Genomic DNA, 14,674 nt, shown 5'->3' on the forward strand with positions numbered 1-14,674 from the left:
AAGTCCTGCCTTCAAGTCACAAAACTCCAGAATGCTGCCATTGATTTTTTAAACAGCCCAAAGAAACCTTCTTGTAAAGAAGCCTCCCGATCTGTTCAAGAAAGGCAGAGGAGCGCCAGGCAGGCTGAACCGATGGAACGGCAGGTACTGTTTCTCTTCCTGCTGTTTTTGTCCTGCGGGGCCGTCTCCCAGCAGATCCGCTATGCGATTCCAGAGGAAATGGCCACGGGCTCGAGGGTGGGGAACCTCGCCAAAGATCTGGGGTTCAGTGTCCAGGAGCTGCCGGCTCGAAAACTTCGGGTTAGTGCAGAGAAAGACTATTTCAACGTTAGCTCAGAGACTGGGAATTTGTTAGTGAATGGCAGGATAGATAGAGAGAGGATTTGCGGGCGGAAGCCTGAATGTGCACTAGAATTCGAAGCAGTCGCTGAAAACCCAATGAATGTTTTCCATGTGGTTGTTGCAATCCAAGATATTAACGACAATGCACCACATTTCGTTGCAAAAGCTATTGACTTGGAGATCTGTGAATCAGCCTTACCAGGGGTAAAATTCCCCCTGGATTCTGCACAAGATGCAGATATAGAAAGTAATTCAGTGAAAACATACATGATCAATCCCAACCAACATTTTTCTCTGTCAACAAAGGAAAGTCCAGATGGAAATAAATACCCAGAATTACTGCTGGAAAAACTTCTGGATAGGGAACAGCAGAGTTCCCATCACTTAATCCTGACTGCCATCGATGGCGGGGACCCATCCCTAAGTGGCACCACACAGATCCGGATCCAGGTCACGGACGCCAATGATAATGCTCCTGTGTTCAGCCAAGATGTTTACAGAGCTAGCCTCCAAGAAAACGTGCCCCGGGAAACCTCTGTGCTGCGGGTGGTGGCGACTGACCAAGATGAGGGCATTAATGCTGAAATCACGTACACCTTCCTTAATTCGCCAGCTATTGCCAGCCTCCTCTTTAGCCTCAATCCAAATACTGGAGAAATCACGACCAATGGTACATTGGACTTTGAAGAAGCAAGTAGTTATGTGTTAGGTATAGAAGCCAAGGATGGAGGGGTCCACACAGCACACTGCAATGTACAGATTGAAATTACCGATGAGAATGACAATGCTCCAGAGGTGACATTCATCTCCTTTTCTAACCAGGTTCCAGAGCACTCAGACCTTGGAACCGTAATAGCCCTCATTAAAGTGCGGGACCAGGATTCTGGGCAAAATGGTCTGGTGACATGTTATATTCAAGAAGAAGTGCCCTTCAAATTAGAAACCACCTCCAAGAATTATTATAAACTAGTGATCGACAGGCCCCTGGACAGGGAACAGACTGCAGAGTACAATGTCACCATCATAGCCAAGGACAGAGGCAAGCCTCCCCTCTCCTCCAGCACAAGCGTCACGGTGCAGGTTGCTGACATCAACGACAACGCGCCGGTTTTCCACCAGGCCTCCTACGTGGTCCACGTGCCCGAGAACAACCCGCCCGGCGCCTCTATAGCTCAAGTCAGCGCCTCCGACCCGGACCTGGGGCCCAACGGCCGCGTGTCCTACTCCATCGTGGCCAGCGACCTGGGGCCGCAGGCGCTGTCGTCCTACGTGTCCGTGAGCGCGCAGAGCGGGGCGGTGTTCGCGCAGCGCGCCTTCGACCACGAGCAGCTGCGCGCCTTCGAGCTCACGCTGCAGGCCCGCGACCAGGGCTCGCCCGCGCTCGGCGCCAACGTGAGCCTGCGCGTGCTGGTGGGCGACCGCAACGACAACGCGCCCAGGGTGCTGTACCCGGCGCTGGGCCCCGACGGCTCGGCGCTCTTCGACACGGTGCCGCGCGCCGCGCAGCCCGGCTACCTGGTCACCAAGGTGGTGGCGGTGGACGCCGACTTGGGACACAACGCCTGGCTGTCGTACCACGTGCTGCAGGCCAGCGAGCCCGGGCTCTTCAGCCTGGGACTGCGCACGGGCGAGGTGCGCACGGCTCGCGCCTTGGGCGACAGGGACGCGGCCCGGCAGCGCCTGCTGGTCGCTGTGCGCGATGGGGGACAGCCGCCCCTCTCGGCCACCGCCACGCTGCACCTGGTCTTCGCCGACAGCCTGCAGGAGGTGTTGCCGGACCTCAGCGACCGCCCCGCGCCCTCTGATCCCCAGGCGGAGCTGCAGTTTTACCTGGTGGTGGCCTTGGCCTTGATCTCTGTGCTCTTCCTCCTCGCGGTGATTCTGGCCATCGCCCTGCGCCTGCGCCACTCCTCCAAACCCGCCTCCTGGGGCTGCTATCAGCCTGGTCTTGGCTCTAAGTCTGGACCTGGGGTTCCCCCTAACTACAGCGAGGGGACTTTGCCTTATTCCTACAATCTATGCGTTGCCACTCATTCAGCAAAGACGGAGTTTAATTTTCTCACCCCGGAAATGACTCCCCCTCAGGATCTGATGTGTGATGATGCTTCCATGGTCGTATGTGCCAGTAATGAAGATTCCCAAATCGTTTATGACACCTTTTCCTCTCACGTGAGTTTCTACAAACCCTTTTCATTTTTATATGTTGTATTTGATTCTCAGTCGGGCATATTTATTTTGTTCTTTGTTCTAGTGTTGTTATCTGGTGGGAAGGGATTATGTTTGATGGGCAGAGATTGGTTCTTTTGTTACTCAGTAGTTTGGCTGTCACCTGACTCTACTTCTCAGTCTTTAGTGCTGGAATTTTTGTATGATCTGGATAACTCTGGCTAAAGAGAGCTGTTTCCTAGGTATTACCACCTTTAGTAAAAGCAGGGCCCTTTCTCAGTTGATGTGTGATATTTTTTTCAAGTAAAACTAAGTGTTACTCTATAAATACAATGACAGTTCTTTCATCTTTATCAATTACATTCTGATTGTTTATTCTTTTGTTGCCATGTGCACATATATGAAGCCTTTCAATAATCAAGTCTCTCAGTATTTTGCCTTATTACACATATCAAAAACTGTCAACACACACATTTAAATCACTAATTTTGGGTAATTTTCATTCCTACTTCATAATATCACACAAGGATATTTCGTAATTTTTCTTAAAGATTCGTTGATAATTGATTTTATATTCTTTCTACTTTTTCACTATTGTAAGAAAGGATGTAATGAACATTTTGTATAGAAGGTTTTCCTGTAGTTTTTTGTTTCCTTAGCATAAATTGCTGAGAAGTGAGTCAAATCTACAAACATTTTGAGATTTAAAAATACATATTGTCAAATTTATTTCCAAAATATTTAATTTTACCTCCCATTCTCCAGTAATTTATAAGTAATTTGAGAACTGTGAGAAATAAAGTTTTAATCTCCTCTCTCAAAGTCTGAAGATTTAAAAGTTCTGTATACTTAATGGGATTTTTGTGTCTGGTTAATATTCGTAGGTCATTTTTAGAAGCTAATTATTATGTGAGGAATACTCTAAAGAACAGGCTACTGCTTATCTCAGGTTTTCTCAGATTAGTTTCTTAAGCATTCCTAAATAAGAAAGCTATGGAACATGCAATGAAGATGCATATACAACTACTAAATATATCCTTTTACTAACTCTTTCGAAAATTAAAACTAAGGCACTTAAGATATAATTGTGAAATGATACCTGTTGGATGCGAACTTATATAAAAATATGACTGAAATATTATTTGCTTTTTGCAATTCTTCAGCCTAACTTTTGTCGTCTTGTTCATATTATCTATTTTTAAGATCAGATGACATTCACCCATTGTTTTTAGGTTTTGTAGTTGCATTAGCACTCATTCAATAAACATCAAAAAAAAATTTCCTGGAGTGCCCACTCCATGAAAAGTACTGTTCTAGAGATTGAGGATACAACCATGAGCAAGATGGTCAAGACATAGTTTGTGGGCTAGAATCTACTATGTACAAAATTAATGAGCAAAAATTATCTTCCCAGACCTACCATCATTATTGCCAAGCCCATTTGTTCACGGGTAAGACTAGCTCTTGAGCAATAGATAATTTCTTACAACATAATTGAGAAGTTGCCCCAGTTCTAAAGGGTCAACTCATGTGATAAAATTTGTTTCTGCATATGTTGGGACTAGAGCCCAGATCTCCAAGCTCTCCGGCTATTGTCTTTTCACGTCTTACCTTCCTTCTTCAATTCCATCCCAATTGTTCCTAGAGAAATGAATGTGTTTCTCCCGCAATATGCTTTACTGAAAATGGGCTGTGTGGATGAATAATGCAAAAACTGAAAAGAGGTAGGAAAGATGTTAGTTTAAAAGTCACCCTATTATTTTCTGAGCAAATGAACAGGTTTAAAAGGCTTATTGTGCAGGAAACTTTGGGTCATTCCTGGATTTCCACTGCAAGTCAAATGACGGCAGTTTGACTTTTATTCTTTTGGAAGAAGTAGGATTAGGAATGGAAGTGATGTATTAAAGTGACTTTGGACCAAGAATAGAGTGTAGTAGCAGGTTAGGACTCTGAGTGTCGCTGTTCACCAATCGGGGGAAAAAAAGACAACCAGAAATTTAATGCAAGCCACAAGATTTCTGCATCAAGGAACGTCTGGTTCTGGGACGTTACAGAAGCTTCAGTCGGGACCTCTGAGAGATAAAATATTCAATAGAGAAGGCACATTATCTTGGACCAGGAATAACCTGGGGCTCCTCCGGTCTTCACCGAGAGAGCGCTGAAGCGCAGGCTATTCCGCCGCGGGAGGGGCTGTAATGGCGGCTCCTCCTCCTCTTCCAGCCTGCAGCAGTCTGGTTCGGATCTGCGTTCTCCTGGGCGCTCTGTGGGCAATCCGGGCGCAGCAGATCCGCTATTCGGTGCCGGAGGAGCTGGAGAAAGGCTCAGCGGTGGGCAACATCGCCAAAGACCTGGGGCTGGAGCCCAGGGAGCTTCCGGAACGCGGAGTTCGCCTAGTCTCCAGAGGTAGGACCCAGCTCTTCGCTTTGAACCCGCGCAGCGGCAGCTTGGTCACGGTGGGCAGGATAGACCGGGAGGAGCTCTGTGACAGGTCTCCAAGGTGTGTGCTAAACCTGGAGGTTCTCCTAGAAGACAAAGCGAACATTTTTGGAGTAGAAGTGGAAATAATTGACGTTAATGATAACGCTCCCACCTTTGGAATAGAGAAAAGGGAAATAAAAGTAGTTGAAAATGAAACACCTGGAACCAGATTTCCTCTTCCTGAAGCTTTTGATCCGGATGTAGGAATAAATTCCCTGCAGGGTTACCAGCTCAGTCCAAATGGTCACTTCTCTCTGGATGTGCAGAGCGGAGCAGATGGAATTAAGTACCCTGAGCTGGTGCTGGAGCGCGCCCTGGACCGCGAGGAGGAGGCAGTTCACCAGCTCATACTCACCGCCTCAGATGGGGGCCACCCGGTTCGCTCTAGCACTGCGAGGATTCAGGTAAAACTTGTGGATACCAACGACAACGCCCCCGTATTCAGTCAGCCTGAGTACCATGTGAGTGTTCGGGAGAACGTGCCAGTGGGCACCCACCTCCTCACTGTAAAAGCCACTGATACAGATGAAGGAGGCAATGGAGAAGTGACATATTCTTTCCGGAAAGTAAGAGACAAAATATCCCAGCTATTCCAGTTGAATTCTCTGACTGGGGACATCACAATATTGGGGGATCTAGATTATGAGGACTCTGGATTCTATGACATAGATGTTGAAGCGCACGATGGGCCTGGCCTCCGAGCCAGAAGTAAGGTACTGGTGACGGTTCTGGATGTCAATGACAATGCTCCAGAAATCACGGTTACGTCTCTCACCAGCTCAGTCCAAGAAAATTCCACCCCAGGGACAGTTATTGCCCTTTTTAATGTGCATGATGGCGACTCCGGAGAGAATGGCCTTGTAACATGTTCAGTTGGGGATAATCTGCCATTCACACTGGAGAAGACCTATGGAAATTATCATCGGTTGTTGACGCACAGGTCTCTGGACAGGGAAGAAGTCTCAGAATATAACATCACACTAACTGCCACTGACCAGGGAATGCCACCACTGTCAACAGAAATCTGTATCTTGCTGCAGGCGACAGACCTTAATGACAACCCGCCCACCTTCACTTATGCCTCCTACTCTGCCTACATTCCAGAAAACAATCCTAGAGGTGCCTCCTTCTTCTCCGTAACCGCCCAAGACCCGGATAGCGGCGAGAACGCCCACATTACTTACTCCCTAGCAGAGGACACCATCCAGGAGGCGCCTCTCTCCTCCTTCATCTCCATCAACTCGGACACTGGAGTCCTCTATGCACTTCGTTCCTTTGACTATGAGCAGTTCCGAGACCTGCAGCTGTGGGTGACAGCCAGCGACAGCGGAGTCCCGCCACTCAGCAGCAACGTGTCGCTGAGCCTGTACGTGCTGGACCAGAACGACAACGCGCCCGAGATCCTCTACCCCGCCCTCCCCACCGACGGCTCCACCGGTGTAGAGCTGGCACCCCGCTCTGCAGAGCCCGGCTACCTGGTCACCAAGGTGGTGGCGGTGGACAGAGACTCAGGACAGAACGCCTGGCTGTCCTACCGCCTGCTCAAGGCCAGCGAGCCGGGCCTCTTCGCCGTGGGGCTGCACACGGGCGAGGTGCGCACGGCGCGGGCCCTGCTGGACAGAGACGCGCTCAAGCAGAGCCTCGTGGTGGCCGTCCAGGACCACGGCCAGCCGCCTCTCTCGGCCACCGTCACGCTCACCGTGGCCGTGGCCGACAGCATCCCAGACGTGCTGGCCGACCTGGACAGCCTCGAACCCTCAACCAGCCCTGACGACTCGGGCCTCACGCTCTACTTGGTGGTGGCTGTGGCCGCTGTCTCGTGCGTCTTCCTGGCCTTTGTCATCGTGCTGCTGGCGCTGAGAATGCGGCGCTGGCACAAGTCGCGCCTGCTGCAGGCTGCGGGTGGCGGGTTGGCGGGCGTGGGCGCCTCGCACTTCGTGGGCGTGGACGGGGTGCGGGCTTTCCTGCAGACCTATTCCCACGAGGTCTCCCTCACCGCGGACTCGCGGAAGAGCCACGTGATCTTCCCCCAGCCCAACTACGCGGACACGCTCATCAGCCACGAGAGCTGTGGGAAAAGCGAGCCTCTTCTGGTATCTCAGGATTTGCTTGAAACAAAAGGAGACCCCAAGCTACTTCAGGTAAGTTGGATCTTAAAATACATCTGTTGGTAAAGACCTGTGATAAACATGTCTCCAATCATCTAAGATATTTATTAAATAAAGGCACTTCTCTTTGTAATGTCGACGTATGTTCAAGTTTGGAGCAGATGATCCTTCAATGACTATCACTGATTACTATCTTTATTGTACAAAGAAGTTGTTTATTACTTACACTTCATCCTCTTTATTCAGTTGTAACTTCTCAATTTCATCCCTCTAAACCACATCACTTCTTTAAATGTCATTTTCCTTCAAGCATGACACTGAAATGACAGATTAGGCATGTGAAATAGAAAGCAGTTGTGAAAATTCATATTTACAGCATTCTTTCTTGTGGAACTATTGTTGGATCTGGCCTGAGTATTTTAAATTTCCTAATTTTACACTCTAAGAACATGCTTCCCTTGAATCTTCCTTTTCTTTCCTTGAAAGGACAGTTTCCATTTTAGTTAGAAAATGGAAATTTGTGAATAGTGAAGAAAATTTTTAACTTCAAGATATAACTTCAACAGGGAAATTTTTTCTCAACTGGACTAGTATAGTTCAAATATTTTGTTGCGGCCACTTGTGAGATGTACCAGCAGTAACCATGTGGTGATTCCTTTGGTGCACTTCTGGGATTATCAGAAATATTGCCTACTTTATCTTGCTCCTATTTAAGGATGCTGTGGGAGTGATTTTAGTAAGTTATAAATTACTTATTATGGCATCACTGTTGAGACTTCCAGTTTCTAATGAAAACAAAACTTTTTTAAGTCTTTTCTTTTTTCATCATGTGAACCCCTAAAGGTTGGGTACCTTGAATTCTGGACTGATGGGATTCACGCTACTTAATAATCAGGCCTCAGTTCTGTCCCTAAAAATTATCTCTTTTTAAAAATTAACTAATTTATTTTAATTGTAGTAAAATATGTATAACATAAAAGCATTTTAACCATTTAAGCTCACAATTCTTTGACATTAAATAAATACATTGACAATACTATATAACTTTCAACATCATCTATTTCCAGACTATTTTCATCATCCTAAACCCAAATTCATACTCCTTTAGCAGTAATTCCCCATTCCTTCTCCCCACTATCCCTGCTAACCACCATTCTGTTTTCTATCTCTATGAGTTTGCTTATTCTACAATATCGGTCCTTTTGTTTTATGGCTTATTTCACTCAACATGATATCTTCAGATTCATCCACGTTGTAGCATATTCCAGCACTTCACATCTTTTTACAGCTGAATAATATTGTTGCATGGACATACCACATTTTGTTTAGCCATTCAACTGTTGATGCAAATGGGTTGCTTCCACCTTTGGCTATTGTGAATAATGTTGCAATGAACATTGGTGTACAAATATCTGTCCAAGTCCCTACTTTCAATTCTTTTGATTATATATCTAGGAGTAGAATTGCCCAGTCATTTGGTAATTCTATTTTTAATGTTTTGAGGAACTTCCCAATTGTTTTCTACAGTACTTCACTATTTTACATTGCTGCCAACATTATGTGAAGATTTCAATTTCCCTGCATCCTTGCCAACACTTGTTATTTACAGTTTTTAAATACTAGCCATCTTAGGGGGTATCAAGTGGTATCTTATTGTAGCTTTAACTTGCATTTCTCTAATGCTGTTAAGCATCTTTTCATATACTTATTGGCCATTTGAATATCTTTTTAGGAAAAACATTCAAATCCTTGGCCTATCTTTGAATTGAGTTGTTTGTCATTTTGTTGTTGAGTTGCAAGAGCTCGTTATATATTTTGGATATTAAACTCATCAGATATATGGTTTCAAATATTTCCTCCCATTTTGTAGGTTGACTTTTCACTTTCTTTATAATGCCCTTTGATGCACAGAGTTATTAATTTTGATGAGGTCCATTTTATTGATTTTTTCTTTTGTTGCTTGTGCCTTCAGTATAAAATCTAAAAATTGATTGCCTACTACAAGGTCCTGAAGATATTTCCCTATGTTTTCTTCTAAGAGTTCTATAGTATTAGCTCTTATACTTAGGTTGATCCATTTTGATATATTTTTGTATTTGGTGAGAGATAGGATCCGATTCTTTTGCAGATTGATTTCCAGTTGTCCCAGCACCATTAGTTGAAGAGACTGTTATCTTCCCCATTGAATGGTCTTGGTAACCTTGTCAGCTGATAATTGATCATTCAAATAACTGTCAGTTTCAGGCTCTGGGATAATTTTAAATGGGGAAAAATATTTTGCGTGCAAGGGATGTGCAACACTTTTGTTCCTTGTACTTTCATTTAGCTCTGTGAGTTGATATAGATTACTCAAATCTTGAAAACCTGCAAGTTGCACTGATGGATTGTGGGAAATCCCTCAATTTAATTTTATAAGTAGAGTTTTAATTTTTACATGATTTTGTCTTCATGGAAAGCTGTGGTGCATTACATAGAGTAAATGGGAATGTGATAAGATTGAATTAGCTGGTATAAGGTGAGGAGAGAGAAAAAAAACACAAGTGAGTATAAAAAAGATGTCCTAGTCTGCCTTTCCAAGATTATCAATTAATTTCATCCCCCTATCCTTTGATGTGGACACCCCTTCTCAATATGAAAAAGTCAGAATGGACATTGCTTAAAGATTGGGAGAAGGATTAAAGGAGAAGGAGGAGGTATAACAGAGAAAATGGGATTTAACAGACGGGTATGGTTGCTAAATCACTATATTAATATTCCTTCTAGCCTCCAGTGTTTTGAAGCAGCTAGAAGGAAAAGTCTGAGGTGATAGAATGGTAGCCAAGACAAACTCTGGGACCAGTTCTGTAACTACTTGTTGAAGTGTGCTTTAAAAATTATTACTTTTTTCTTTCTTTGCTTTGTATATATGTTGTATTTTACAATAAAAATCATTTAATGAAAAGAGATCCTAACAGAAGAGAGGTTATTTAAAATAACAAAACTCTAATATATATTTTGGAACTGCTCAATTGGCCTAAAACTATATCCAACGTATTCAGATGTTTTCCTTAAGAGTGCCATTTTGAGTTTTTAAATACCATATTTTAAATATCTAAGAGCTCAGTAAATGTCTTACAGTCTAATATCACATAAAAAATGTTTTTCTCTGAATGGGCACTGGGTTTCATTTAGAAAATAAAATTTCTGATTAAATATTCTGATTCATTTCTTATTTCGTTCTGACTAAATATTTCTAATAAACATTTCTGAATAAATAGATTATGAATTATTACATAGCTGTAAGAAATAAATGAGGTAATGATATGAAATTACCTCCAAGATATAATGAGAGAAAGAAGCAAGGAAGGGAACATGCTGCACTGTATGCTTCCATTTGTGTAAAAACAAGTGGGAGAAGAACACATAAAAATGTTCTGCACCATGCATAGCATATCTCTGGAAGGATGCATAGAAACATAACATTGGTTTCTCCTGGGAGAAATGGGTTGTTGAAAGCAGGGATGAGAGAGGGATCCTATAGAATATGCCTTTGTACCTTATAAATTTAAAATTATGTGAGTGTATTTCTTATTTTAAAACACATAAATATTCTATAAATCCAAATGGGGAAAATTTTCTTTGCAAAAATGTCCAAATCATTGGTGCAGTATCCTGGGAAAACCCCTGGGCGTCGCTGTAGGTCAAAAGAAAGGAGAAGAAATCCAAGAAGCATTGGGAGCCGCAGAAAGGATAATTTCCTGTTCAAACGTACCATACAGCTGAGACCAATACAAGAGAACAAAAGCAGGAAAACTGACCCTACCCCAGATTCTGCCACCCACGGAGGGCTTATTCCTCCTCTAGCCAAGGAATAGAGCAGCGGCGGAGGGAAGCAGAGGATGCGGCCGAGCGCTGGAAGGAGAGGCCCGGCCAGGCGGCGGCAGGTACTGTTGTCTTTCCTGCTGTCTTTGTTCGGCCGGGCTCTCCCGGACCAGATCCGCTATTCCATTCCGGAGGAGCTGGCCAGGAGCTCGGTGGTGGGGAACCTCGCCAAGGATCTGGGGCTCCCTGTGGGAGACTTGCCGGTCCGGAAGCTGCGGGTTAGTGCTGAGAAGGAATATTTCACTGTAAACCCAGAGAGCGGGGACTTACTTGTGGGTGACAGAATAGACCGTGAGCAGATTTGCGGGAAGAAGCCACTGTGTGTTCTAGATTTCGATACTGTCGCCGAAAACCCTCTAAATATTTTCCATGTATCGGTAATTGTGCAGGATATAAATGACAACGCTCCGCTATTCAAACAGAGTAATACTGATTTAAAAATTGGAGAATCCACTCAGCCAGGTACAACATTTCCACTAGACCCGGCCCTGGATTCAGATGCTGGCCCTAATTCACTGCAAAGATACCACCTTAATGACAATAAGTACTTTGATCTCGCAGAGAAGCAGACCCCAGATGGACGTAGACAGCCTGAGCTGGTTCTGAAACATTCTCTAGACAGAGAAGAGCAGAATTTCCATCTGTTGGTCGTCACGGCGGTGGACGGCGGAGACCCACCCCGAAGTGGCACCACTCAGATCCGAATCCAAGTGACTGATGCCAACGACAACGCCCCGGTGTTCAGCCAGGACGTGTACAGGGTCCGCCTGCGGGAAGACGTGCCCCGCGGCTTCCCGGTGCTGCGCGTGGTGGCCACTGACCAGGACGAGGGACTCAACGCAGAAATCACCTACTCCTTTCAGAATGTGGAGGAACAAGTAGAAAACCTTTTCAACTTAGATGAAAGAACAGGAGAAATCACGACAAAGGATGATTTAGATTTTGAGACGGCTAATAGCTATTCTCTGAGTATAGAAGCCAAAGATCCTGGCGATCTAGCAGCGCACTGCAGCGTCCACGTGGAAATTCTTGATGAGAACGATTGTGCGCCTGAAGTGATTGTGACTTCAGTATTTACTCCCGTACCAGAGGACTCACCGCCAGGGACAGTCATCGCCTTAATCAAAACGAGAGACAGAGACTCGGGAGAAAATGGAGACATTTACTGCCGCATTTTTGGAAATGCCAAGTTTATATTGAAATCTTCCTCGAAGAACTATTTCAAGATAGTGACGGACGGAGTCCTTGACCGGGAGCAAATTTCAGAGTACAACATCACCATAATGGCTACCGACAGGGGCAAGCCGCCCCTCTCCTCCAGCATCAGCGTCACCCTACACATCGGCGACGTCAACGACAACGCGCCGGTTTTCCACCAGGCCTCCTACGTGGCCCACGTGGCCGAGAACAACCCGCCCGGAGCCTCTATTGCTCAAGTCAGCGCCTCCGACCCGGACCTGGGCCCCAACGGCCGCGTGTCCTACTCCATCGTGGCCAGCGACCTGGGGCCGCAGGCGCTGTCGTCCTACGTGTCCGTGAGCGCGCAGAGCGGGGCGGTGTTCGCGCAGCGCGCCTTCGACCACGAGCAGCTGCGCGCCTTCGAGCTCACGCTGCAGGCCCGCGACCAGGGCTCGCCCGCGCTGGGCGCCAACGTGAGCCTGCGCGTGCTGGTGGGCGACCGCAACGACAACGCGCCCAGGGTGCTGTACCCGGCGCTGGGCCCCGACGGCTCGGCGCTCTTCGACACGGTGCCGCGCGCCGCGCAGCCCGGCTACCTGGTCACCAAGGTGGTGGCGGTGGACGCCGACTCGGGACACAACGCCTGGCTGTCGTACCACGTGCTGCAGGCCAGCGAGCCCGGGCTCTTCAGCCTGGGACTGCGCACGGGCGAGGTGCGCACGGCTCGCGCCTTGGGCGACAGGGACGCGGCCCGCCAGCGCCTGCTGGTGTCTGTGCGCGATGGTGGGCAGCCGCCCCTCTCGGCCACCGCCACGCTGCACCTGGTCTTCGCCGACAGCCTGCAGGAGGTGTTGCCGGACCTCAGCGACCGGCCCGCGCCCTCTGATCCCCAGGCGGAGCTGCAGTTTTACCTGGTGGTGGCCTTGGCCTTGATCTCTGTGCTCTTCCTCCTCGCGGTGACTTTGGCCATCGCCCTGCGCCTGCGACGATCCTCCAGCTCCGCCTCCTGGAGCTGCTTTCAGCCTGGTCTTGGATCCAAACCTGGAACTGGCTTTCTCCCGGATTATAGTGACAGGACATTGCCCTATTCCTACAATCTGTGCCTTGCCTCACAATCGGCAAAGACGGAGTTTAATTTCCTTAACGTGACCCAGGAAATGGTTCCCAACCGGGATCTTCTCTGTGATGATGCCTCTTGGGTACCCAGTACAAATCAAGGAGATGCTGAGGACCCACTTGCCTCAGATATTATTTTAAAGGTAAGCTTTAGTTATTTCACTTATTTTCACTTTGTATTTTAATGTTTCTTTAAAATCAGCTAACTCGAACAAGAAGCGCCATCTCCTGCTTTATCTCCTGGGTCATATTTGGGCAGTTTTCTTCCTTAATAATCTTAATCTTATCTACCAAATATTACATATGGTTTATATGAAGTGTCAGATTTGTTTGTCATAATTACAGACCTTTACCACATGAGGTACTTCTTTTTCTTCCTCCTCCTTACATTCCTTCCCTCAGAAGGTTTATTACTATTAGGGCCTTGAAATATACCTTTCATTTTCAGGATCTTTCTTACTCAAGTTTTCATTTTGCTTCTTCTGAGAATCATAGTTCTTCAGTGTAGAGAGTTTGGGGAAATTGGGAACCAAAGAAAGGAAGAGTGTTGCTCAGTGTCACATCTTGCCAACTACAGAGCATGACTACAGCATGGCTCCACTGATTTGAAAACCAGCCCTCTAAGTGTCTTTACGATCTGAGTATCATGGGATCCTGGATCAATTTAAAAGGAATAGACAGTGTTTGAGATCCATGGTGTCTACCATGAAGGGCACGTTCCACAAATGTGTGAAATGATTCTCTCTCATGAATATTAATGAAATATTCTTGGGAAAAACTACCATTGAGAATAATTTTGTAACCTATACTTACATTGTCTTATACCAAATATTAGGTAAAACTTTCTTTTGGACATTTCTAGTTATAGATATGAAGTAACTTCCTGTTCTTCATTTTCCTCTGAAGGCAGCATTAAGTAAAAAGTGTTTCTGTCACTTGATGGACCCACTGAAGTGTCCTTTTCTTTTCAGTCATGGGTTTTTCTTTCTCTGCTACCATAAAAGGTGATAACATTAAATATCTGTTTCAACATGAAAGACGATTAAATGCCTGATCACTGGTAAGTGTCTGGGCATGTTTTCTTGCATTGGTAATGAACTAAAGTCCTTTCCTCCACACTCACTGTAGTGATTGTCAGCATGATTCTGTCATTGTAAAGTGTCCAAGTACAAGTATTTAAACATGGTAATAGGAAAACATAAATAATTCTTAGAGAACCCAACTCAACTCTCAGTCTTATATCAGTATAACTGCCATATCCTTAATGTGAAAATCTGGAAACTTTCTTAAATACCTCACGAGTATCCAAGCTCCCTTTCTTCTTTCTGCATATGACAGCTGATATAGTATTTTCATAAATCAGTAGTCCTTTTTACAAAAGTACATTGAGAATTGGGTTTGTTTCCTTGGTATTCTTCAGTACT

General features: G+C 45.8%; 2 protein-coding genes across 3 annotated transcripts in view; both read left to right on the plus strand.

Moving 5' to 3' along the window:
• Window positions 1–25: 25 nt before the first annotated feature.
• LOC143663888 (protocadherin gamma-C3) overlaps window positions 26–14,674 on the plus strand; it is a 165,130-nt gene continuing 150,481 nt past the window's right edge. Inside the window, exon 1 of one of the 2 annotated variants that reach the window (XM_077137240.1) lies at window positions 26–2,511. In XM_077137240.1, coding sequence (XP_076993355.1) covers window positions 133–2,511 — 2,379 coding nt within the window. In that variant the 5' untranslated portion in view covers window positions 26–132. Of the gene's footprint in view, window positions 2,512–10,313; window positions 13,394–14,674 lie in introns of those variants that run through there. The other variant, XM_077137235.1, reaches the window with a different exon arrangement.
• LOC143663892 (protocadherin gamma-A4-like) lies at window positions 3,245–10,311 on the plus strand. The gene is made up of 2 exons (XM_077137244.1): window positions 3,245–7,127; window positions 9,858–10,311. Exons 1-2 carry the CDS (start codon window positions 4,704–4,706, stop codon window positions 9,870–9,872), a joined length of 2,439 nt encoding a protein of 812 aa, XP_076993359.1. The 5' UTR covers window positions 3,245–4,703; the 3' UTR covers window positions 9,873–10,311.

Source organism: Tamandua tetradactyla, chromosome 20, assembly GCF_023851605.1.
Source record: "Tamandua tetradactyla isolate mTamTet1 chromosome 20, mTamTet1.pri, whole genome shotgun sequence".
In the NCBI taxonomy this organism is placed as follows: domain Eukaryota; kingdom Metazoa; phylum Chordata; class Mammalia; order Pilosa; family Myrmecophagidae; genus Tamandua; species Tamandua tetradactyla.